Below are 23784 nucleotides of genomic sequence, written 5' to 3' on the forward strand. Positions count from 1 at the left end.
GATGCTGAGGCTGAAACTCCAATACTTTGGCCACCTGATATGAAGAACTGACAGACCCTGATGCTGGGAAAGGCTGAAGGCGGGAGAAGAAGGGGACAACAGGATGAGATGGTTAGATGGCATCACCGACTCAATGGACACGAGCTTTGAGTAAACTCCAGGAGTTGGTGATAGGGAGGCCTGGCGTGCTGCAGTCCATGGGGTCACAAAGAGCTGGACACAACTGAGCAACTGAACTGAACCAAGGGCAAGGCATCAGGTAGCTTCTGCCTTCAGGGTCATGCTGTTGAGTGGGTGTCATAAACCTTACCGTGGGTTGAGAACTCTCCAATAAAGGGAAATGCAGCCAGTCTGTCTATGTCCCCGCTGCACTCTTGGTGTGACACTGAAGGCCCTTCAGTGTCTGGCCCTTTACCACTTCTGTGGCTCCCTCCATCTCCAGCCTCAGCCTAGCCATCCTGGCCTCAGTTCAGCTGTGGTGGGATGGTGCAGAAGTGAGAGTATCGGCTCTGGAGCCCGACTGGCCAGCCCCATGACCCACTAGCTGAGTAGCCTCAGGTACCAGTCCTGTCTGCAACTTGAGGATAACAGCACCTTCCTCATGCAGGCGCTGTGAGAATTCAATGAATTAATCTGCATGTAGCACACGGAACACAGCCTGCCTCATACCAAGAGTTTATGACACATTTTATTCTCTAGTCTTGCGGTTTTAGCTTACGGCTTTTGTACACTGTTCCCTCTGGAAGACTCTCACTTCTTCCCCTCTCTCCATTCCCACTGTTCCTCCCTTTATTTAATACCTATCAGGACCTTCCGTCAGGTCCAGCTGCCTCCTCCAGGAAACCCTACTGGCTGGCTTCTTACCACACATCCCATGAGTCCTCTACCTTCTCTATGCTGACTGCACTGTACTTGATTACTGGGTGGTTGCTTCCACTTCTCTGGAAACTTGAGTCAGGTATGCTGAGCTGTGCACTGTGCCCTGCCAGGACCTAGCACAGCAGCTCCTCAGCACACAGCAGGTGTATACCAAATAGTTACTGATTGATGACACAGGAAGGAGTGATGAACTCTGAACAGACTCGGGGTGGGAGGTGGAGGGAGGCCACCACACAGGGGATGTGGGCCCTTCAATTGAAGGGATTGGTGAGGTGGGAGGGACTTCAAGCTAAGGCAGGAGCCTTGAAAGGGCATATGCCAGGGGTAGCACACATGCTACCAGGCTTAGTAACGACTGCCATGTACCGGGCACTTAGGTGTGCCAGAGGGCATTCCAGGTGCTTCATGTGGATGGGCTCAACCTTGCCAGTCTTTGGGAGGCAAGGCACCATTTTACCGAGAAGAAAAGTGGCATAGAGAGGATAAGTAGCTTACAGAGCCAGCTAGCTAGTGAAGAGTGAGTCACAACTTGAATTCAGGACTCCCCTCAGTCCCTCAGGAGATACTAACAGTAGCAAGACTGGGCCCCTGCTTCCAGGAGTTGGCAACAAACCAGAGGCCCTTGCCTGCGCACTCCAAGGTTATGGTAAAAGTTTGGCAGTTTGACCTGCAATGTCCCTGACATGTATGCCTGGGTAGAAGTCAGTCTGCTGAAACCCTTAACAGCATCAACATCCTGCCTGTGGCACTCCCGTCAGCCCACGGGCTTAACCATTAACCAGTAAGTGCCTCCACCCCACTCTCCCAGCCCTACAAGGTTTTAATCACAAGCTCATTAGCACCTTGAGAGCTGCTGGCTTAATATGAGTGGACACCACCCCTGCATGGAGCTGGTGCCTGAATGTGGGAGCCTGAAAGTGCCACCCCATTGTGCTGGCCACGTGCACTGCCCGCTCAACCTTCCAGAAGGGCAGCTACACTCCCCAAGCACCTGCTGTGAGCAGGCCCTGCTGTCCCTGTTCTCCCAGTGAGGAAACGTGTACAAGAAGTGTCCTGCACAAGGTCCCATAGCTGCTAAATGGCCCAGGCAGTCTGACAGTAGAGTCTGTCTGGGTCACTATGATCTAAGTTATTATTTTAAATTAAGTGAAATCAATCTTTTCCCAAAAGTTTGCAAAAACATCATAAAATTACTTTACCCAATTCCCACATTATAGAAAACTTTAAAAAATTCTTTTCCTAATTCTAAAAGTCATGTGTGCCCTTCAGTTCAGTCGCTCAGTCATGTCCGACTCTTTGCGACCCCATGAACTGTAGCACGCCAGGCCTCCCTGTCCATCACCAACTCCTGGAGTTCACTCAGACTCACATCCATCGAGTCAGTGATGCCATCCAGCCATCTCATCCTGTCGTCCCCTTCTCCTGCCCCTAGTCCCTCCCAGCATCAGAGTCTTTTCCAATGAGTCAAACTCTTTGCATGAGGTGGCCAAAGTACTGGAGTTTCAGCTTTAGCATATTACTACTAAGTTGCGTCAGTCGTGTCCGACTCTTATGCGACCCCAAAGACAGCAGCCCACCAGGCTCCGCTGTCCCTGGGATTCTCTAGGCAAGAACACTAGAGTGGGCTGCCATTTCCTTCTCCAATGCATGAAAGGAAAAGTGAAAGTGAAGTCGCTCAATCACATCCGACTCTTAGCGACCCCATGTACTGCAGACCACCAGGCTCCTCCATCCATGGGATTTTCCAGGTGAGAGTACTGAAGTGGGGTGCCATTGCCTTCTCTGAGCTTTAGCATCATTCCTTCCAAAGAACACCCAGGAATGATCTCCTTCATAATGGACTGGTTGGATCTCCTTGCAGTCCAAGGGACTCTCAAGAGTCTTCTCCAACACCACAGTTCAAAAGCATCAATTCTTCGGCACTCAGCTTTCTTCACAGTCCAGCTCTCACATCCATACATGACTACTGGAAAAACCATAGCCTTGACTAGATGGACCTTTGTTGGCAAAGTAATGTCTCTGCTTTTGAATATGCTATGTAGGTTGGTCATAACTTTCCTTCCAAGGAGTAAGCGTCTTTTAATTTCATGGCTGCAATCACCATCTGCAGTGATTTTGGAGCCCAGAAAAATAAAATCTGACACTGTTTCCACTGTCTCCCCATCTATTTGCCATGAAGTGATGGGACGGACCAGATGCCATGATCTTCGTTTTCTGAATGTTGAGCTGTTTTTTTTCAGTTAAAGAAGGTTTTTATTTTTGCAATGTCATTCCATACAAAAGCAATAGAAACATAACAGTCTTAGGAAGTTTACAAATGAATATGCGAACAGAAAATCTGTACACATTATCCTTTACAGCCATTTTACAAAGTGAATTAACTGATTATAAAAAAAATTCTTTCTAATCCCTCTGCTGCCTTAACTTTTGCAGTATTATAGGTAGAAGGCCCACTTGGTGCTATTTACAAGTACCCAGTTAAGACTGTATAACTTACATAAAATCCATTAACTTATCAGCTCAGTTTAATATCTTTGACTATTCAGTGCTCTGAATGAGGAAAAATCCCATCTTGATATACTGACTAACAGCCAGAAAACTAACGCTTTCCATAGAGATGGTAAAGGAGCCGATTATGAGACCACTCATTCAGATACCAGTAAAGAAAGTCGATACTGGTTGAGCTTTAAGCCAACTTTTCCACTACTCTTTCACTTTCATCAAGAGGCTTTTTAGTTCCTCTTCACTTTCTGCCATAAGGGTGGTGTCATCTGCATATCTGAGGTGATTAATATTTCTCCCGGCAATCTTAATTCCAGCTTGTGCTTCTTCCAGTCCAGCATTTCTCATGATGTACTCAGCATAGAAGTTAAATAAGCAGGGTGACAGTATACAGCCTTGACATACTCCTTTTCCTATTTGGAACCAGTCTGTTGTTCCATGTCCAGTTCTAACTGTTGCTTCCTGACCTGCATCTAGGTTTCTCAAGAGGCAGGTCAGGTGGTCCGGTAGTCCCATCTCTTTCAGAATTTTCCAGTTTATTGTGATCCACACAGTCAAAGGCTTTGGCATAGTCAATAAAGCAGAAATAGATGTTTTTCTGGAACTCTCTTGCTTTTTTGATGATCCAGCGGATGTTGGCAATTTGATCTCTGGTTCCTCTACCTTTTCTAAAACCAGCTTGAACATCTGGAAGTTCACAGTTCACGTATTGCTGAAGCCTGGCTTGGAGAATTTTGAGCATTACTTTACTAGTGTGTGAGATGAGTGCAATTTGCGGTAGTTTGAGCATTGCCTTTCTTTGGGACTGGAATGAAAACTGACCTTTTCCAGTCCTGTGGCCACTGCTGAGTTTTCCAAATTTGCTAGAATGGCAAACCACTTCAGTATTCTTGCCTTGAGAACCCCAAAAACAGTATGAAAAGGCAAAATAATAGGATACTGAAAGAGGAACTCCCCAGGTTGGTAGGTGCCCAATATGCTACTGGAGATCAGTGGATAAATAACTCCAGAAAGAATGTGTGCCCTTAGATACAGACAAATTCCAAAAAGCGTCCTGGCCTCTAGGAGTAGAAATGGACAGGGGTGTAAAGAGGCCTGGCGCTCAAGTAGTTAAGGAAATGACAATTTCAAGATTTCCACAAAGCTCCTTTATTGATGGCCCAGCAGGTGTTTCTTCTATTAAAACACTGAATATTAATGGAGCTCTTGATTTACATTCTAAGCTTGATTTACACAATGGTTTTGTTATGCACCAGCCTTTGTCCCCAAGTATTAATTCTGTTAAATATTTCCCAGCCAGTTGCTTCTCCATCTCCCCAAGGAATGAGCAATGATAATACAGCCTGTACCTGTTATTCTGCCAGCAACCCCATTTCATCAATTTATGGCAAGAAGTAATGTTGGCAAGTTCAGAAAGGATAGAGGAATGTACACGGTTTGAATATTTCTGTCTTTCCTCTAAGGAGACGGAACCATTCTGCAGATGTTACTTAATTCTTGTTTGTGCCACTCCCCAGGAAAGTTGTGAAGCAACATAACAAAAAAACAAAACCCAGGTCTCAATGTTAACAGCAGAACCTGAGCTCCTAATGGATTATTTCCTAAGTCATCCCATGCAAGTCATTGTGGTTCCAGAGAGCACACTAGGGGTTAAGCTTTTCATATAAGTCAGCTCAGCCAACCCTCAGACAACCCAAGGAGGTGTGGGTGCCATTATGAAAGCATCTCACAGATGAAGAATCTGAGATGCACAAGAGACAAGTTATTTGTCTATGATCATATACCTGCTAAATGGAAAACTGATTCTCTATTCAAGGTCCTAATCTTTCCACCAAACTATACTGCCCCTGGCTACTGCAAGAAACGCTGGCTAAGTCATCAAGACACCTGGGTTTCAGTTCAGCTGGATGTTGAGCAAATCACTGTGCTCCTTGTATGCGTCTCCCTTGGAAAATGGGTATCTCTTTCAAACCTAAAGGCCTCTGTAGCTCAAAGGCTGACTCAACCAGCCGTCACCCCTGGCAACAAGATTGACCCGAGGTAGCCTAATTCAGGAGACGCAGCACCCGGTCTGCAATCAGGCAGTCTGGCCAGTCAGATGGGTTGCAGCAGGTTAATTTCCACTGCAGGTTTGTCTCCCATCTGTGAAGTGAGGGCTGGACAAGCAGGCTGCAAGCTCTCCTGTTCTAAAGTTCCATGATTCTACCTTACCCTCAAATCATTCCATATCATACACATTTATGAGTTTTAAATTAACTAGTTCTGTATTCCCTGAAGCTGATTTTTAGAAGTGCTTATTCTTACATTAGACTAGCCTTCCATAAAGTATGCTTATGAAGCACAAATTTAAATTTAAGAAAATATTTAAAGTGCTCATTTGCACGTAATTCTAATTTCTCTACTTCAGGCTAAGTTGATCAGACATACATAATCCATTTTACTTACTGGAATCATATTGCCCAGGCAGAGGCCATGCAGTATAGTGAGACAAGACACAGGTTTTGGTCAGTACCCAGATTCTAGCTCTGATACATAATAGCTGTGCACTCTTAAATTGCTTGAATGGAGCTTCCAGTTTCATCTGTAAAATGAAGATTTCACAGCACTTACCTTTAACAGTTTTAAGATCTGAACACGGCATATATAAGTGCTGAAAGCAGAGAGCTCACATCAACCTGATAATGCACAACTGAAATGACTCAAACATTCAACCCTGCAATGTGGGCTGAGGACGCTCCACAAAGTTGGCGAATTAGAATCATCTGGGGAATTTTAAAACTGCTGACGCCCAGGCCACACCCCAGAACAGAACCTCGGGGTGGGACCCAGGGGATTCCACTGTGCACCCGAGTAAGATCCTTGTCTTACAATCCAGCCTCTCTAGGTTTGCTCTCAGAATCCTGTCTCTAGCCTGAATGCTGGCGCAGAGCCCAGCGGTAGCCTGGGAGTCATTAGGGCCTGGGGTCTGCATTCATTAGGAACCCTGATGGTGTGTGTTGGGGGTGAGGTTACTCTGGCACGATCAGCAGTCACAAGCTGACGGGAAGCTGTTTGGCAGGCAGAACAACAGGCCAAGACAACACTTCAGTGCACTAGGAGTCAGCCTAGGGCCCCAGCCTCAGGGAGCTGACCATCAATGACAAGAGGCTGGCAGCCATACAGTGAGCTGTGCGCACTGAGTGAGAAGGGTGTCGGTGCTAGTAGGAGAGCACAGGGGATGCCAAAGACAGAAACCATTGCCAGGAGCTGCCGAGCATGTTTCAGGAGGTGATGGCTTTGAGCTTAGCCCTGAAAGATTCTCCTTAGGTATGGACAAGCCGTGACACCAGGGGCCGAGGATGCAGAAGCTGATCCTGCTCCTGGGGGCAGGAGCAATGAAAGCTCAAGCTCGCTGCCAGTTCTCCCCAGCACTCAGGCAGTGACCTTCTACTGATAATTCACCTCCGTCATGCATGGCTCTAGGATCCAACTCTGCAGCCAGGACGAAGTCACTGTAGCACTGGAAGCCTGCAGACACTTGAGGGATGAAGTGGTATAACACGTATTTTCCAGTCACCCAATTTTTTCTTTTTCCAGTGGAGAAGTAGAAAAAGGAGAGTTTCCAGGCAAGAAGCTGCGGCACTCTGAACTTGGCAGGTGTTACCACTGTTTCCAATTAACATGCAGACCTCACCCCAACAGTCTGACTTTATTCAATCAATATAACATGATCTCAGTGCCAGGCCAACTCAAGAGGGAGAGTCAGGTCTCTGGAGGTGGTTTGGGGGCCATTAGCTAACTGTTTTAACTTTCCGGGTAGCTTAAACAATGGAGGATCAGAGGAACCAGATCTGCCCGTCATAAACCTCTCAAGGAACCAGCTAGTCAGCTGTGAGGACTTTACAGATCTAGTTCCATTTTCGCACATTACAGATGGAGAAACTCGAAGGCCCCAGCAGGGCAGGGGTCACGTCCAAGTCACTGGTGAGTCAGTGGCAGCCAGGTGTCCTGATTCTTGTCCCCAGACCCTCAGCCCACTTCTCAAAGGAGGAGGACTGGTGGGCTGCCTCTCTGGACTGAATGCAGCAAGAGGCCCAAGGTCAGACTGCTGGAGCTGGGAGGGGGTCAGTCATCAGGAGGCCCCCAACCTACATGTGGTGTAGAAAACTGCTGAGAGAAGGGAAGTGACTCTCCTGAGGGCCAAGATGACAACTTGGCTCCTTCTAGCCACTACCTCCAAACAGAAGCTTCCACAGTGGAATATGAAAGATAGGGTATGTGGTGGCACAGCCAGCCCAGACAAAGGGATCAAGTTAACAACTTTAAATACAAATAGTCCGAACAAATGACTACAACTGGCTTTCCTAACGTGGTCTCACCTTCCACGAGCTGCTGTTTCTGGGGAGACCAGCTCCAGAAAGCAATACAGGAAAGGCAGCATTTCAGTGAACACCAAGGCTGTGAGATACGGTGGGAGGCGTCCAGGGGGTGGTTCAGACAACCTGCACTCGGCTCAGTAATTCCAGGACTCCTTCTCTGGTAAGGAAGACCACCTCTCCGGTATTCTGGCACCAAACCTCAAAATGTGCAGGGTCTTCCAGGGCCCTCTTGGCTGCAATGATCACAAAGGGGTAGCCGAACTTGTTGGCGTCTTTCAGTCTGTTCCCAATGGTCAGATGGGTCCTGTCGTCCAGCAGGACCTCCCCTTGGAGCTGTGGCACCGCTTCTGTGATGTGGTCGTAAAGATGCCCTGCGAGCTCTGCGGCCGCCTCCTCCTTACTGCCCTTCTTGGGGGGGATGAGGCAGACTTGGTAAGGGGCCAGGAGGCTAGGCCAGCGGATGCAGTCTTCTGTAGAGAGAACTTCAATGGCAGCGGCCAAGATCCGTGTCACGCCCAAGCCGTAACACCCCATTTCAGCCAGGGACGGCTTGCCGTGGACATTGATGAACTGGGCATTGAAAATAGAGGAGTACTTGGTGCCCAGGTAAAACGTGTGCCCTACCTCGATGCCTTTAGTTTCGGTCAGTGGCCCCTGGCAAGCAGGGCAGTTTGTCCGTGACGAGTCCAGAGTCTCCACATTGGCAGAGAAGTGGCAGCTGGGACAGAGTACAAGTCGGTCCTCCCCGATGTCCACTGGCAGCTGGAACTCGTGGGACATCGTGCCCCCGATGCTGCCCACGTCGGCCTGGACCTTGACGCATCGCAGCCCCAGCCTGTTGAACAGGCTGCTGTAGGCATCACACACCAGGCTGTAGGTCAGCTGGGCTGCCTCGGGGGAGGAGTCGAAGGTGTACATGTCCTTCATGTAAAACTCTCGGCCGCGGAGAAGACCAAAGCGGGGTCTGGGCTCATCCCGAAACTTCCTCGTCACCTGGTACAGCAGCAACGGGAGCTGCTTGTAGGACAGTGTCTTCTGGGAGGCGATCAGGGCTGTAATGGCTTCCTCGTGGGTTGGTCCTAAGCAGTATTCCTTGCCGTGTCTGTCTCTAAGTCTTAGCAGCTCCCTGCCCATTGAGTCCCACCGGTTGGTGGCTCGCCAGAGCTCTGCTGGGCTGAGGCTGGGCATGTTGACCTTCTGTCCCCCGATGGTCTGCATCTCCTGATCTATCACGCGCACCAGCTTCTCCATGGCGCGGACAGTGTAAGGCAGGAGGTGGTAACATCCAGGGCTTGCCGGGTGGATGAGGCCCACCTGCAGCATCAGCCGCTGGCTCTTACAGGTCAGGTCGCCAGATCTGCCCTCGAGAGAGAGCACCTGGTCTTCCCGAAGTTTCTGGGGCTGGAACATGCGGGACAGCACCAAGCGCTTCCCTCTCCTGGGGGCACAGTGGTGAAACCTCTGAGGAGCATACTGCAAGAGCTGATGGCTGCAGGTGGCCAGGGCAGGCAGTGCCCTGCATCTTGTCAGCAGCCCTTCCATGACACCCCAGCACAGGGAGGCACTTGTGCCTGAAGAAAAATGAGTCGAGCAGAAATACGTGTTAACTGTGATCTGACACCCTGCAGCAGTCAGCACAGATCGGCCTCCAATAAAACTTCTATGACAGCCACCAATCTTGCAGATGCAAAAGGATATTTGCAAAAGGAACCTCTTTCAAGGTTCTTGATTTATACTGCCAAACTTAGTGAGTACCCCTAATCATCAGCACATCCCACGGAACAAAAGCTCTCCTGCATTATGCTGAGAACAGGTTACTAATTCCCCTCAGCTCTGGGAAGCTCAAATTCCCCCAGGTGGCTCCCTCCAACTTTCAGCAGCCTCAGTCCTTCAGGGGTCCCCTCCAACTTCTAGCAGCTTCAACAACTTCCCCTGGGCTCTGTACAAATATTATTATTTCCTTTGTGGCCCATGACCTGAAGACAGTTGGGAGGCATGGCCACAGAGCCCTAGTATGCCTATGTGGAAAAATGCAGGCCCTGGAGGCAGGACACATGTGGCTCACGCCTGGAGCCATCACTTAAAAGTCCCACCTCAGGCCCGTGGCTCAAGCCAGAGACTCCTTCACCCTTGACTCCTCCTCAAGCAAATGAGTCTGTCTCCAAGACTTCTCTCAAGTCGACCCCTCACATTACAGTGGCCCAGTAATCGTGAAATTTCAGCAAGCATCAAAATCACCTGGAAAGCTTGTGGGGCCTCATCGCCAGAATTTCTGAGTCAGTAGGTCTGGGGTGTGGGCAGAGAACTTGTATTTCTCACAAGTTACTGGTCACAAAGACCAGAGGCACACAAGGAAGTCCTGCCATTTCACAATGGAGGAAACAGACTAAGAAACGAAAATTATTCAACAGTTTATGTGGTTGTGACCCCGCCCCAATCTAGGGCCGGGATGCACGTGGAAAAACTGACACCAAAGTCCTCAGTCTCCGCGCCCAGAACCGAGCCCGCTCTTCTTCCGCAGTGTCCCGCCCGTCCCTCAGCCCTCACTGTTATGCCCGTTCACCAACCGTAGTCCCACGGAACGTCGCCGGCACACACACCGCCACACGAACCACCGCGCCTGCGCCAGAGCGGTGCCAGCACAAGCCCGCCTCTTACCCTTCCCACCAATCACAAAGCCGCGCTCTCGGGGGCCTGGCCCCACCCCACTCTAGACTCCAGCGAAAGGTTTGCCGGAAACTTAGCCAAGGAGAGAGAACGCGCTCGTAGATTGGCCTAGGCAGCAATAAGTAAATCGTCCCGGAAGTGCCCTCTAGGATTGAGGGAGGTGTAACTCTATGATCAAGGCCGATCGGGTAGGTTATCGAGTCTGGTGTTCGTGCGCTGGATCCCGGGGCCCGTCACTGTGTTGGAATGGGAGAACCGCTGGGGAGTGTGTAACCATGACAACAATGGGCAATGTGGCTTTGAATCTGCCCTAAGATTTTACAGGCTTTCAATTTAAATAAATTTAAAATATTGAAGAATTGAAATAAGGCATTCTATTTAATCTTAAAGACACTAAGTCAAACTTTCACGAAATATTTTTTGAGCAGCTACCACGTACCAAAAGACCCTAATGCTGGGAAAGATTGGAGGCAGGAGAAGGACGAGATGGTTGGATGGCATCACTGGCTCAGTGGACATGAGTTTGAGCAAGCTCCAGAAGATGGCAAAGGACAGGAAAGCCTGGCGGGCTGCAGTCCATGGGGTCGCAAAGAGTCGGACACGACTGAGTGACTGAACAACAGCAACCAGGTACCAGCCCCTTGTAGAAACTAGGAATAGTAAACAAAATAGACGAAATTCTCTGCCTTCAGTGTAGTTTACATTCTAGTCAATTATCCAATATGGTGAATTTTAAGGGGAGGTCGAAGAACTCAGGGCTCAAGACCAGTGGTTTTTTAATGCAATCACATTTTAATTTATTTTTCAAATTTTTATTGGTGTATAGTTGATTTACAATGTTGTGTTTGTTTTGGTGTACAGCGAAGTGAATCAATTATGCACATACATATATCCACTCTTTTTTAGATTTTTTTCCCATTTAGTTCATTACAGAGTATTGAGTAGAGTTCTCTGTGCTATGTGGTAGTTCCTTACTAGTTATCTGTTTTACACCTAGTCGCTCAGTAGTGTCCAGCTCTTTGCATCTCCGTGGACTGTAGCCCACCAGGCTCCTCTGTCCATGGAATTCTCCAGGCAAGAATACTGGAGTGGGTAGCCATTCCTTTCTCCAGGGGATTTTCCCAGCTCAGGGATCAAACCCAGTCTCCTGCATTGCACACAGATTCTTTACCATCTGAGCCACCAGGGAAACCCATGGACTGGTGGGCTACAGTCCATGGGGTCGCAAAGAGGCAGACAGACTTAACGACTCACACTTTCACTTTATATATAGTAGTATGTCAATCCCTGAATTTTAAAAATTAATGTAAAAACTCCAGGATAAACAAATTATAACAATCTTATATAAAGACAGGACCCATTAGTCAGATGGTTTTAAATGCTTTGGAGAAAAATTAATTAGAGAAGGGAATGGGTTGGAGGTCAAGTGGTTACCATTCAAAATAGAAGGATCAGGGAAAGTCTGGGGGAGAAGGTGACATTTTAGCAAAGACCTGAAGGAGTTGAGAGAGACTTGCAGATATCTGGGAGAAAAGTGCTCCAGACACAGGGAACAATAAGTGCAAATGCCCTGAGGTGGGAGTTGCATATCATATAACTCTATCTAACTTATAACTGTTACAGTTTATTCAGAGCCTAAAAGATACCAGACCCAGTGCAAGACACTGGTGATTCTGATACTGCCCCCGAGAAGCTCTCAGCCCACCAGGATCTGCCAGGAACAGCACTGTGTGATCAGTGTTATAATAGGGCTGAGAACAGTCCTGTGGGAACACAGGGAAGGAGGGCTTCCCTGAGGAGGCGAGCTTCAAACCAAGCCTAAATGGTTTGGGTGAGGTTTGGCAGCACAAAAATGGCAGTGAGAGTGGAGAGGGATGTCCAGGACACTCTGAGGCATTGAATCAGGAATGATGAGCTGTTGTGAGGGGAGCATTGAGTGTGGTAGGGTTTACATGTGTTTTCTACAGCTCCCAACACAGTGCCTGATACACAAACCAAAGCAGTGGTTCTTAACTTTGAATGAACTGGGAATCACTGTATGCCCCCTAGTCCCAGCCCCAAGATGCTGGTCAGTACTTATAGTCCCCCATGATCCTAACATGAAGCCGGCGCTAGATCTGCTGACGTAGAGGAAGGACATCAGACACGCTGGTGCTGGGGCAGGAGGATGGTAGACACATGTCACCATCCGGGTCTTAGACCTGAGGAAAATACCGCTTGATGAGTTCCACAACTGGCATCTGCTCACACGCTAGAAGCCGGGCAGACCTGGGCTGGACCTGAGCTCTTTTGCATGAAGAGCATCACTCGGCCTCTGCAGCCCAGCACTGTACTCTGGACTTTTCCAAGGAATGCAGTCCCAAAGGCTTTAGTGGGGCAAAGGTCCCCACACTCTTCCCTGGGGGCAGAAGGTGAATAATCTTTAGTATATTTTGGGATCTAAAGTAGCCTTATAATTCTTCCTGCTCTCCATGCACTTTATTACATCCCTACCAATCCTAGAAAAGCCAGGCATCGTCCTCTGCACCCTGAGGTGTTAATTATTTCTCAATTAGCTCTTCCCGGCTGTAGAGCTTTGTGGTGTGGAGAGGCCTAATGAGTTGCTGTGTTTATACACCCCCATGTCTTCAGAGCACTTTACCAATGGTAACTAATTAATGCTCACGACCCTCTTGGGAGGCAGGCCGAGAACTGCTGCCTTTTACTGGGAATTTGCAGGAGGCTCTGCAGCCAGGAGCTGCAAGTCCACTCCAGGTGGCTGTGGTCAGAGTAGATTTACTCCCCATTGAGTAAGTCCAGGGTGGTGGAGGCCAGAATATGGCCCTCTCACTGCTAGCCACCTCATGGGTGACATTTCAATCGATTGATTGATCAGTCATTTATTGAGTGCCTTGACTTACAGAGCCCATTCATGGTTACAACCTCACAAGTTCCGTAAAAGAGAGAGAGAAATTGATTAATTCATTCATCCATTGTCATCCACAACAAAGCAAAAGTCACTTGCCTTGGTGCCCCACAGCCATAAGCTTAAGATGCATCATAAGCTTAGTGGTTTCCACTGGCCACTGGTCAGACTGGGAATCCCTTGCAGGCAGGCACAGGTCTGGCTCTTTTCTGGATCCTCACCTCTAAGCAGAAGGCCTAGCCATGTTGGGTTCAGCAAGAGGTTTTGCTTTTTGCTTGTTTTAATATATCAATCAGTATATGAGTGGATGGTTTGTCTACTTGGGGTCAGAGCTCCTCTTAGGACATGCTGAGTTGTCTCTACATACAGAGCTCACAGCTTGGCACAGAGAGGGGCTCCTAGTGTGTGCTGAATGGACAAGGATGGCTGAGTTTATGGTGAACTCCCCGACCTCAACTTGCTCCTAACCTCTTGGAGAAGGTGTCTGAAGGTGGAGGTCACAGCAGACTGTGGTAAGAAGCTGTGAAGAAGGGAGAGCAAGATGCTGGAAGGGGAGCACTGCAAGGAGGGGTGGAATCCAGGAGGGCTTCGTGGAGGAGGGGAAGTGAAATTAGACTTAAACGATAACTAGGAGTTTTTCAGGTTAAAAAGTAGCAGAGGGTGAATAGGAAGACAGTTCTATTCAGAGGGGCAGCAGGTCACACTGCTGTAAGGAAAAAGGCTCCAAGATAGTTCTGACTGGAGTATAGAGCAGCCCCAGGTGTCAGGGAAGCATAACCGGAAAGGCAGCGGGCACCACTGTGTCAGGGCTTGCTGGAACAGACTGAGTTTCTGCCAGTGTGAGAGGCAGGCTTGTGGGTAATGGAAGGGTTTTATACCATAGAAGAACATGGTCGGTTGTGTTTCTTTGCCTGAGTGAGGTGTGAACTGAGATGGGAGGAGGGGGATGGAGAAAGAGGCCAGATGGGAGACTCCTGTAATGGCCCAGACTGGTGGGGGGAGAGGAGACAGACTCCAGAGAGCCACTGGGACAGGCCACTTGTTGGACTCCTGAACCCACCCCCTAACCTGTTAGCCCAGACTGGCCCAGACCGACTAGACTGGAGGTGGGAACGTGGCCTTGCCTGGGAATCCTGCCCAGCCAATTCCCAGCCTTGAGACCTTGGGCCCGTGGCTTCCTGGTTTCTTCAGTAAAACAGAATGCCATGTGAGGCTGTTGTGACAGGCCCGTGAGAGATAATGATTCAAAGTATCCGGCTCGGCCTTCAATCATTCCGACTTTCAGGACTGCAGCTGCCCTTGCCCACCGTGAGGAGACAGCCGTCGTTCTTCTGCCACCTCTGTTCCGACCACTGTGTGGAACACCAATGCCCTTCTGTCTCCAGGGACCTCTTCCCCCTGGGCTCAGAGTGCCCACTTGTTCATTTGCTCAGTGTCCAAGTCTCAGGTGATTAGACATTAGAAGGGAGCTGAGAAAGCGGGCCTCTTTTTTTAAATTGAGATTCCTCAGAATGGAAGTGTGGCACCAATCATCATCATCATCATTGTTCATTATGTACCAAGAACAGTATTAGACACTTTACACCTGTATGCAATTAAATCCTTACAATAAAACCCCCAGAGGTATAATTATCACTGTTATGTCCATTTTGCAGATGAGACAACCAAGGCTTGGAAAGGTTGGTTGGCTTGTGCATGGTCAACACAACTAGTAACAGGGAGAGAAAGGATTCATCTCCAGGTCTGTCTGATGCACAGCCCGATCTCCCCACTCAGAGCCTCCAATGGCAACTTGTTTGTAACAAACATACAGTTCAAGTTGTGGAGCAGTTACCCAAATAGACCCTTTCTGTCTGACTGGATACCCTCTGCTGGAGGCTCACTCTTTGGGGACCGTCTTAAATGGTATCCCCTTGAGGAACCCGCCCTTAAAGCCTCCTCTTGCAGGGCCTCCCCACCTCTCTTTTTTTTAAAAAAATATTTATTTATTTGACTTTGTTGTGGCACACAGGATCTTCAGTTGCGGCATGTGGAATCTAGTTCCCTGACTAAGGAGCAAACCCAGGCCCCCTGCACTGGGACTACAGAGTCTTAGCCACTGGACCACCATGGACGTCCCACCTCCCCCTCTCTTGAGACCATTCAGATTTTTTCCTGACTCTCTCCTCTGACCTACTCTCTCTCAGGTGTGTCATAGCTGAGTGTGTATATGTGGTGGGGCAAGTAGAGCTCAATGCAAATCCTCGCTTTGTCACCCACTTACAGTGTGCCTGGGGGTGAGATACTCAATGTCCCTGAGGATCAGATGCCTTCATCCTGAAGACAGTGATGATATCTCCTCCATGGAGTTGTGATGAAGACACAAGGAGTTAGCCCAGGTACAGGGCTTAGCACAGTGCCTGGTGTGTATCAGGGTTCAATAATGTTTGCTATTATTACAATTATTCTTTAAAGTTTGTATTTATTTATTTATAGCTGTGCTAGGCCTTTGTCGCTGTGCGTGGACTACTCTCTAGTTATGTTACACGGGCTTTTCACTGCAGTGGCCTTTCTTGTTGTGGAGCATGGACTCTAGGGACGCAGGTTCGGTAGTTATGGCGTGTGGGCTCAGTAGTTGTGACGCATGGGCTTAGTTGCCCCTTGGTATGTGGAATCCTCCTAGACCAGGCATAGAACTCGCATCCCCTGCATTGGCAGGTGGATTTTTAACCACTGGGCCAACTCGGAAGTCCTATTATGAGGATTATTTTTAATGATGAAAGTGCCCTGATTGGCACAAGGCCCGGCACATAGTTGGTCCTGTAGCACATACAAAACACTTGTCTCCTCACCCCCATAGGCTGCAAGCTCCCGGAGAGGAGGACCTATTGCTTGTTCACCTATTAGCCCCTCTCATAGTAAATCTGATTACTATGTAGAAAGGCTTTGTACATAGTACAACTCAATTTTTCTGCACATTGTAATTCTCAGTACATATTTGTTGAATTAATGTCTTTCTGAATGACTCCTTCAGTTCATAAGAAAGTCTTGCTAAAAGTGCAATGAAACAGAATTGCAGCAATAGTTAATCTGTCGGTCAACAAGCCCCTTTTGAGCCCTTGCTTTGGGGTTAACACTACACAGCACTGGCATAGCCAGAAGAAGGCTGGGACACAGTGTAGATGCCCCAAGACAGAGCGAATGATCGCATTTGTGAATTCCGAGGATGACGCCAGCAGTTTACCTGGTCACTTTCATCCAGAAGGATGATGGTAACTGAGTTCCTTCCAACAAGCCTTTGCCAGCTCCTAACAAGGAGTTGTTAGGTGTGAGTGGAGCAGGTGGAGTTTACACCCTCCAAGACTGGTGGCTTAGAGAGAGCAAGGCAGTGTCTGGAGGCAGATAGAGCTGGGCTTGCTTTCCACGGCCAGCATTGACTGGCTGTGTGACCCGGGACAAAGGACTTGGCCTTTCTGGGTTTTGGCTGCCTAAAATGGGGTCAGTAACCTCTTTGAAATGCTATGAAGAATAAACGAACAGCACTGTAAAACAACTATGTAAACGGAAAGCTCTGTCTTTATTAATAATAGAAATATCTTCAGATCATTCTTTTGTAAGATTAAATGTGTAATGAGATGATAACTTTTAAGTAATTAAATGGAATATGTATGTAAAGCCCGTGAAGGGCACATGGTAACTAACGCTCAGCATAGGATGAACTGTTGTTAATACTCCAGTGTGGCCCTCCGTCTGCTGCCCCACTACCCAGAGGCTCCTCCCCACCATGTCCACGTGGCTCACTCCTTCACCTGCTTCAGGTCTTTGCCCAAATGTCATGTTCACAGCCAGGACCTCCTGACACCCCAATTTTCACCACAATCCCCACCCCTGCTGGCGAGCACTCCTGATTCTCTCTCCCTTTGTTTTTCTCCACAGCATTTATCGTCATTTAACATTTTATGCTGAACATCTAGTTTGGGGTTCACTGTGTTAGATTTCCCCCCTCTGCCCCCTGACTTCACCCCAATAGAGTGGAGGAGGCAGTGATTTTTGTTTTGTTCACTGCGGCAGCCCCAGCGCCTATTCCAACGGGCACCAAACTTTTTCTGCAAAGGGCCAGACAGTAAATGCTGTTTACTGTGTTCCACAGGCCAGATGGTCTCTGTCGCAACTACTCCACTCTGTTGTTATGACAAGACAGCAGCCATAAACATACATAAATAAATAAGCACAGCTGTGTTTCAATAAAACTTTATTTACAAAAACAGGCAGTGTGCCTAATTTGGCCTATGGACCATAGATTGCCACCCCCTGGTGTAGGTCACTATCTGGCACATTATAAATGCTCAATAAAGAATTTAGAAAGATGGTAACGATAACCTGTATGCGAGACAGCATAAGAGACACAGATGTATGAAACAGTCTTTTGGACTCTGTGGGAGAGGGAGAGGGTGGGATGATTTGGGAGAATGGCATTGAAACATGTATAATATCATGTAAGAAACGAATCGCCAGTCTAGGTTCGATGCAGGATACAGGATGCTTGGGGCTGGTGCGCTGGGATGACCCAGAGGGATGGTACAGGGAGGGAGGTGGGAGGGGGGTTCAGGAGGGGGAACATGTGTACACCCGTGGCGGATTCATGTGGATGTGTGGCAAAGCCAATACAGTACTGTAAAGTAAAATAAAGTAAAAAAAAAAAAATCAGGGCATTTAAGTAAAAAGAAAATAATAAAAATAAAAATATACTCTAAAAATAAGATACTAGGACTTCCCTAGTGGTCCAGTGGTTAAGAATTCACCTGCCCACGCAGGGGGCACGGGTTGATCCCTGGTCTGGGAAGACTCCACATGCCTCGAGGTGACTAAGCCTACGCTCCACGACCACTGAGCCCACATGTCCTAGAGCCTGTGCTCTGCAAGGAGAGAAGCCACCGCAATGAGAAACCCAAGCACGGCAATGAAGGGTAGCGCACAGCAGCTAGAGGAAACCAACGCGTCGCCACGAAGACCCAAGGCAGTCAAAAATAAAAATAATAAGATATTAAAAATCTTACTGTTCATGTAATTTGATCCTATAATTCTACTTCTAAAGATTTACATCCTAATAAGCCATCCAAAATGGAATCAGCTTTAAAAAATATACTTGTCCTGATATTATTTATAATTTTTTTAAATAAAAGGAGCCTATATAGCCTAAGGGATATAGCCAATATTCTATACTAACTATAAATGGACTATAACCTTTAAAAATTGTGAATCACTGTCATACACCTGTAACTTACATAACATTGTACATGAACTATATATCCTTCAGTTTAAAAAAATAATTAAAACAAAAAAATAAATGGTCAAGAGTGTAAATTAAAAAAATTTTATGAATGATCATTAATTAATGTTAATGAATAATTAAAAATGAATTAAGTTAATGAATGAGCACAAGATACCTGGTATAAGGCATAGTACTCAAGAAACACATTTCTTCCTATTTTATTTTTAAACATTTTATTTTTTAATTGAAGGATAATCGCTTTACAGAATTTTGTTGGTTTGTGCCAAATATCAGCATGAATCAGCCATAGGTACACATATGTCCCCTCCTTCTTGAACCACCTTCCCATCTCCCTCCTCCTTCCTAGTTTATGCTTAATAAATACTACAAGGCAGGCCATGGTGTATTTATTAGAGGTACAAACAAGGTGCCATGTGAGTACTTGGAGGTGGCAGAGTCTTCCTCTTGGGATGAGGAAGGATTTCAAGGGCATCTAAAGCTTGCCCCCCACCCCCCAAAGCAGGTCGAGTCAAAGATCTGAGGGCACGTGGGGCTTCTCTGGTAGCTCAGCTGGTAAAGAATCCGCCTGCAATGCAGGAGACCCCAGTTTGATTCCTGGGTTGGGAAGCTCCCCTGGAGAAGGGATAGGCTACCCACTCCAGTATTCTTGGGCTTCCTTGGTGGCTCAGCTGGTAAAGAATCTGCCTGCAGTGTGGGAGACCTGGGTTCAGTCCCTGGGTTGCGAAGATCCCCTGGAGAAGGGAAAAGCTACCCACTCCAGTGTTCTGGCCTGGAGAATTCCATTGACTGTATAGTGTGTATAGTCCATGGGGTCGCAAAGAGTCAGACACGACTGAGTGACTTTCACTTGTACTTACTAGTTTATTTGGGAGATGATCTCAGGAAACACTGAGAAGAGAGTAGGGAAGTGAGAAGAAAGAGCTCGAAATGAATACAGGCTGTGATAAAAAAATGAACAGCTTACTTCTATGGGCCACTGGGCCTTAATCTCACATTCCTCCAAAGTATCCTATCCCCTCACCCACCCCGGCTTATGAGGCTCGGGTATTTATGCAATTTCCATGCCCTGTTGGTTGAAAGCTGCTCCCAGGGCTGTCAGCTACCCAGTGCTTCCAGACAGGTGGAGAGTGTCAGGAGCTTGCAGTAGGACAACCTTACTGGGTACCTGGTGGGTGAGCAGAGAGGGGACACTGAGGTAATACATGAGCTGGCCTTGCAAGATAAACACACAGTCTTGTTTAAGATACTGTTTTCAGATTTTTGATGCCCACAGTTCAGATCAGTCGCTCAGTCATATCCGACTCTGTGATATGACTCCATATCACCAGGCCTCCCTGTCCATCACCAACTCCTGGGGTTTACTCAAACTCATGTCCATTGAGTCGGTGATGCCATCCAGCCATCTCATCCTCTGTAGTCCCCTTCTCCTCCCGCCTTCAATCTTTCCCAGCATCAGGGTCTTTTCCGATGAGTAATCCTATCAGGGACAGTTGCTAATAGCTGTTTCAGCAGACAGACTGAGAGCATCTTCTGTCCTTTTTTTTGCACCCAATTGAAAAACTCTCTGGGAAGGACTCTGATTGGCCCAACCTTGGTCACATCAGCATTTGCAGTCAGGGGTGGGGTATTATGATTGACAGCCCTCTGCCACCACTCCAAGTGGGGAAGGAGTGGTTAGTAGCCTAGGAAGGAGAGGTGCTATTCCCAGCAGGGAGGCACATAGCAGATGGTGGAGGCAATCGCTCTCCACCACAGTAGGGGTTCTTCTGTTGGTTTCTTTGACTTTGTGGATTACAAATAAAACTCACAGAAGACCTGTAATTTAATGAAATGATTTACATGCTAAGATAGAACAAGTCCCAGCATAGAGCTATTGACTAGTTTGGAAACAAACATGAAAAGTGCATTCAGGTTTTTTTAAGTGTGCAGTTAATAGAGCAACATATGGGATAGAAGAGAAAAAGTAATCTAAACTCAAAAAACAGTTAAAAAGTCATTCATTAGTACTCTTTAGCCTGCCTGCCTTGAGGGACCTCGGGGAAGTTATTGAACCTCAGTTTCTTCACCTGTAAAATGCAGACAGTGCTAACACATAGCTCCTGGGCTTGGGAAGGTTAAAATGAAGTGAGGTGTGTGAGACATGAGCCATGGGGACTGGCCAGTGGGGAGTTCTCAGTAAACAATAGTTTTGATGATGACAAGGATAACTTAACATTTTAAAAAAATTATTTTTATATTATAATTGGAGGCTAATTACTTTACAACACTGTGGTGGTTTTTGCCATTCATTGACATGAATCAGCCACAGGTGACAACTTTTTTTTTAACCTCCCTGTAGGAACCTTCTGCGCTCAAATTGTTCTTCTGTGGCCACCTAGAGGCCAGCCGGAGCTTTTCCACAGCTCCGCAACAGTGTTTACTCACCACTGGTGGCTCAGATGGTAAAGAATCCTCGATCCCTGGGTCGGGAAGATCCCCTGGAGGAGGGCATGGCTGCCCACTCCAGTATTCTTGCCTGGAGAATTCTGTGGACAGAGGAACCTGGTGGACTTCAGTCCATAGGGTCACAGAGAGTTGGTCACAACTGAAGCGATTGAGCAAGCTCTCTGAGAACCCACCCTTCCCACCTCTGCTCCTCCGCATCCCCAAACTCGAGAGGTCACACCCCAAACAGACCTGGTGTACGGGAAGGTGCTCCAGGTAGGCGGAACACAGCAACCAGAAACCAGAAGCAGGCAACGGGGGCCAGCACTACCAACAACGTGCAGCCTGGAGGGGTGCCTGTGGGAGGAGCCGGGGTGGGAGGGAGCAGGCGGTGTCCTTCACCCCACCAGCAAACCTTGCCAGTAACTTCGGCCCCACGGAACCAGAGCTAGAGCCAGGGAGGGTTTCTTGCTGGAAGCATGCCCACGATGCTGCGGATCTGTTTCCATCTGCTCATTTTACTGCTGAGTTGTAAAGTGCTAAATGTCATTATCCTCCCCTTCCTTAAACAAGAAAAAAAGTTAACAGCCTGAGAAAAGGAGATATTTCACTTCATTTGGCATCCAGCCACCATCATCCACACAGGGTGTTCCCTCGGGGCTTGATTACGGTTGGGAGAAGCCCTGGTCTGTTCTGCTTTCAACTGCTAGCTCTGTGTCAGCTCTAGGCTGGGCACCGGCGGCCGGTGTCAGGTCCGAGCTGGGCCTGGCTGCCGGTAGAGCAGGCAGCCACCCACCCGCTAAACACCTCGAACACCTTACAGAGAGAATGGGGACAAGAGCAAAGTGACCTGTTCAAGGTCACAGACTGCTTTTTAGGGTCTGCTCCCAGTTCGATTCCTGGGTCGGGAAGCTCCACTGGAGAAGGGATAGGCTACCCACTCCAGTATTCTTGGGCTTACCTGGTGGCTCAGCTGGGAAAGAATCCACCTGCAATGCGGGAGACCTGGGTTCAATCCCTGGGTTGGGAAGACCCCCTGGAGAAGGGAAAGGCTACCCACTCCAGTAATCTGGCCTGGAGAATTCCATGGACTGTATGGTCCATGGAGTTGTAAAGAGTCAGACACAACTGAGAGCCTTTCACTGTGTGCTGAAGGTGAACTTGAATCAAGACATGCAAATGACATAAAAGAAGGTTTCAATGCAACAGAGAGACAAACTCAGAAGACTTTAAAAATGCACGATACCTTCAAGAGGTAGTGATCTGCCTGTCTACCAGAGGCATGCAAGAGGTTTGGATACTCTCTCAGAACACTCACTGTTGAGAGGAGTTCTGGTTTAGATGGAGAGGCTGGAAGAGGTGATGGCTGAGATTATTTGCAATATTGAGCTTCTAGAAACCTATAACTGAAAAATCTCACCTGTTTTCATGATCTTAAACATGCCTTGCTCATACTGACTAAACAGTTTCCAGCGTCTGATGTTGGCTGCTAGACACAGAGGAAGGAATGGGCAGGCAGCACAAGGTGCGATTCATCTTCATTACTCTGATTATGGGGTCATTAAGGCTTTTACTCTGCAGTGCTCCCCTAAGGAGTGCCTGCTGCTTCAGCTACATGACAGACAGTTGTCCTCCCAGCCGCCCAGTAGGCAGGGGTGTTTCACAGGACTTGAAGCTGTAATTGAATAAAGATCACCCACCCACTAGCCTCCCACTACAAGCCAGAGCTGTGATCCCAGGTGCCTGCCAGGCCTGGCCTCTGCAGTGCCTTGATGAAGAGGGGTGGCCAAGGCTAGGTCCTGAGCCCCAGGGATAGCCACCCTCTCCTCCCCACTGGGCTGGGGGAAAGGCCAGTAACACAGAATGAACGTGACCAGTGTGGAGGGTGGGATAGCCAGCTTTGCCAGTTTACACCTCTGAGAGCATCACATTGGGTCTTCCACAGTCCCCACTGTGGCCCACAAGGCCCTGCATGACCCACTCTATATGCTCCAGACTGTGAGCCCGCTGAAGGCATGGGCAGGAGCTAGTCTGCTCTCCACTTAGCCCCAGAGCCTGGAGCTATGCCTGGTGCTTGACCAGTGCTTGAAAAATGTTAAGTAAGTGACTTGAAGGCCTATAGTCTTCTTGAACTTGACAGAAATAAACTTGACAAAGGAGGCAGCCCAAAGGGCAGAGATCACTGGCCCGAGAGTCTGGAGGTGGGGTTCAAGTTAGTATCTGTCATTGATTCATGGTTTGACCTTGGGCAACTCCCTGCTCCCTTGCCTCAGTTTCCTTATCTGGGCCTCAGCTTCCTGGCCACAAATTTGGGGATTTCACCTAAAACTGGAGAGGAGGTGGAAAGAAAGCCCATGCTTTCTCGTTGTGCTCTAGCCTGCAAAGGTCCCTAGGGGGTAGTCTTGGTCCCATCCTCAGCCCTTGTGGACCCGGTGATGGAGTCACCTGTTTGGGACTGAGGTAGCCATATCCCTGCTGTGAGTTTACTCAGTACAATAGCCCAAACTGAGCCTATCTTATGTGCCAAGCTCAGTGCAGGGCCATGGGGCTGAATCAGATGTGGCCCTTGTTGAAAAGAACCAGAGTCGAATGGGGACAACAGACATGGTGAGATCATTATGGTGCGAGGATAAAGGAATGTAGGAAATGCAGCGAGACACAATGGCCTGAGAGTGTACACAAAGTGGAATGATGGATGAGAGCTGGAGGGTTTGGCAAGACTTCCTGGAAGAGGCAGGTTTGAACTGAGCACTAGGGATAAAAATGATAAGAAGAAA

General features: G+C 48.1%; 1 protein-coding gene and 1 long non-coding RNA gene across 4 annotated transcripts in view; one reads left to right on the forward strand and one right to left on the reverse strand.

Moving 5' to 3' along the window:
* Positions 1-3108: 3108 nt before the first annotated feature.
* PARS2 (prolyl-tRNA synthetase 2, mitochondrial) lies at positions 3109-10366 on the reverse strand. 2 transcript variants are annotated; one of them, XM_012152707.5, is made up of 2 exons: positions 10307-10366; positions 3109-9310 (listed from the first exon to the last, which is right to left on the reverse strand). In XM_012152707.5, the coding sequence occupies exon 2, from the start codon at positions 9279-9281 to the stop codon at positions 7854-7856; it is 1428 nt and encodes a 475-aa protein (XP_012008097.3). In that variant the 5' UTR covers positions 9282-9310; positions 10307-10366; the 3' UTR covers positions 3109-7853. The 2 variants fall into 2 exon arrangements, with proteins under 2 accessions (XP_012008097.3, XP_012008230.3); XM_012152840.5 differs by having other exon boundaries at positions 9978-10366.
* Positions 10367-10553: 187 nt separating this feature from the next.
* LOC121819396 (uncharacterized) overlaps positions 10554-23784 on the forward strand; it is a 28342-nt gene continuing 15111 nt past the window's right edge. The window contains exons 1-3 of one of the 2 annotated variants that reach the window (XR_009596687.1): positions 10554-10594; positions 10835-11036; positions 15577-22470. This is a non-coding gene — a long non-coding RNA (uncharacterized LOC121819396). Of the gene's footprint in view, positions 10595-10834; positions 11037-15576; positions 22471-23784 lie in introns of those variants that run through there. The other variant, XR_009596688.1, reaches the window with a different exon arrangement.

The sequence above is a fragment of the Ovis aries genome, chromosome 1, assembly GCF_016772045.2.
Source record: "Ovis aries strain OAR_USU_Benz2616 breed Rambouillet chromosome 1, ARS-UI_Ramb_v3.0, whole genome shotgun sequence".
In the NCBI taxonomy this organism is placed as follows: Eukaryota; Metazoa; Chordata; class Mammalia; order Artiodactyla; family Bovidae; genus Ovis; species Ovis aries.

What these genes read in the sequence shown, in the direction of transcription:
- PARS2 (XM_012152707.5), bottom strand. Translation starts at nt 9,281, where the DNA reads ATGGAAGGGCTGCTGACAAGATGCAGGGCACTGCCTGCCCTGGCCACC.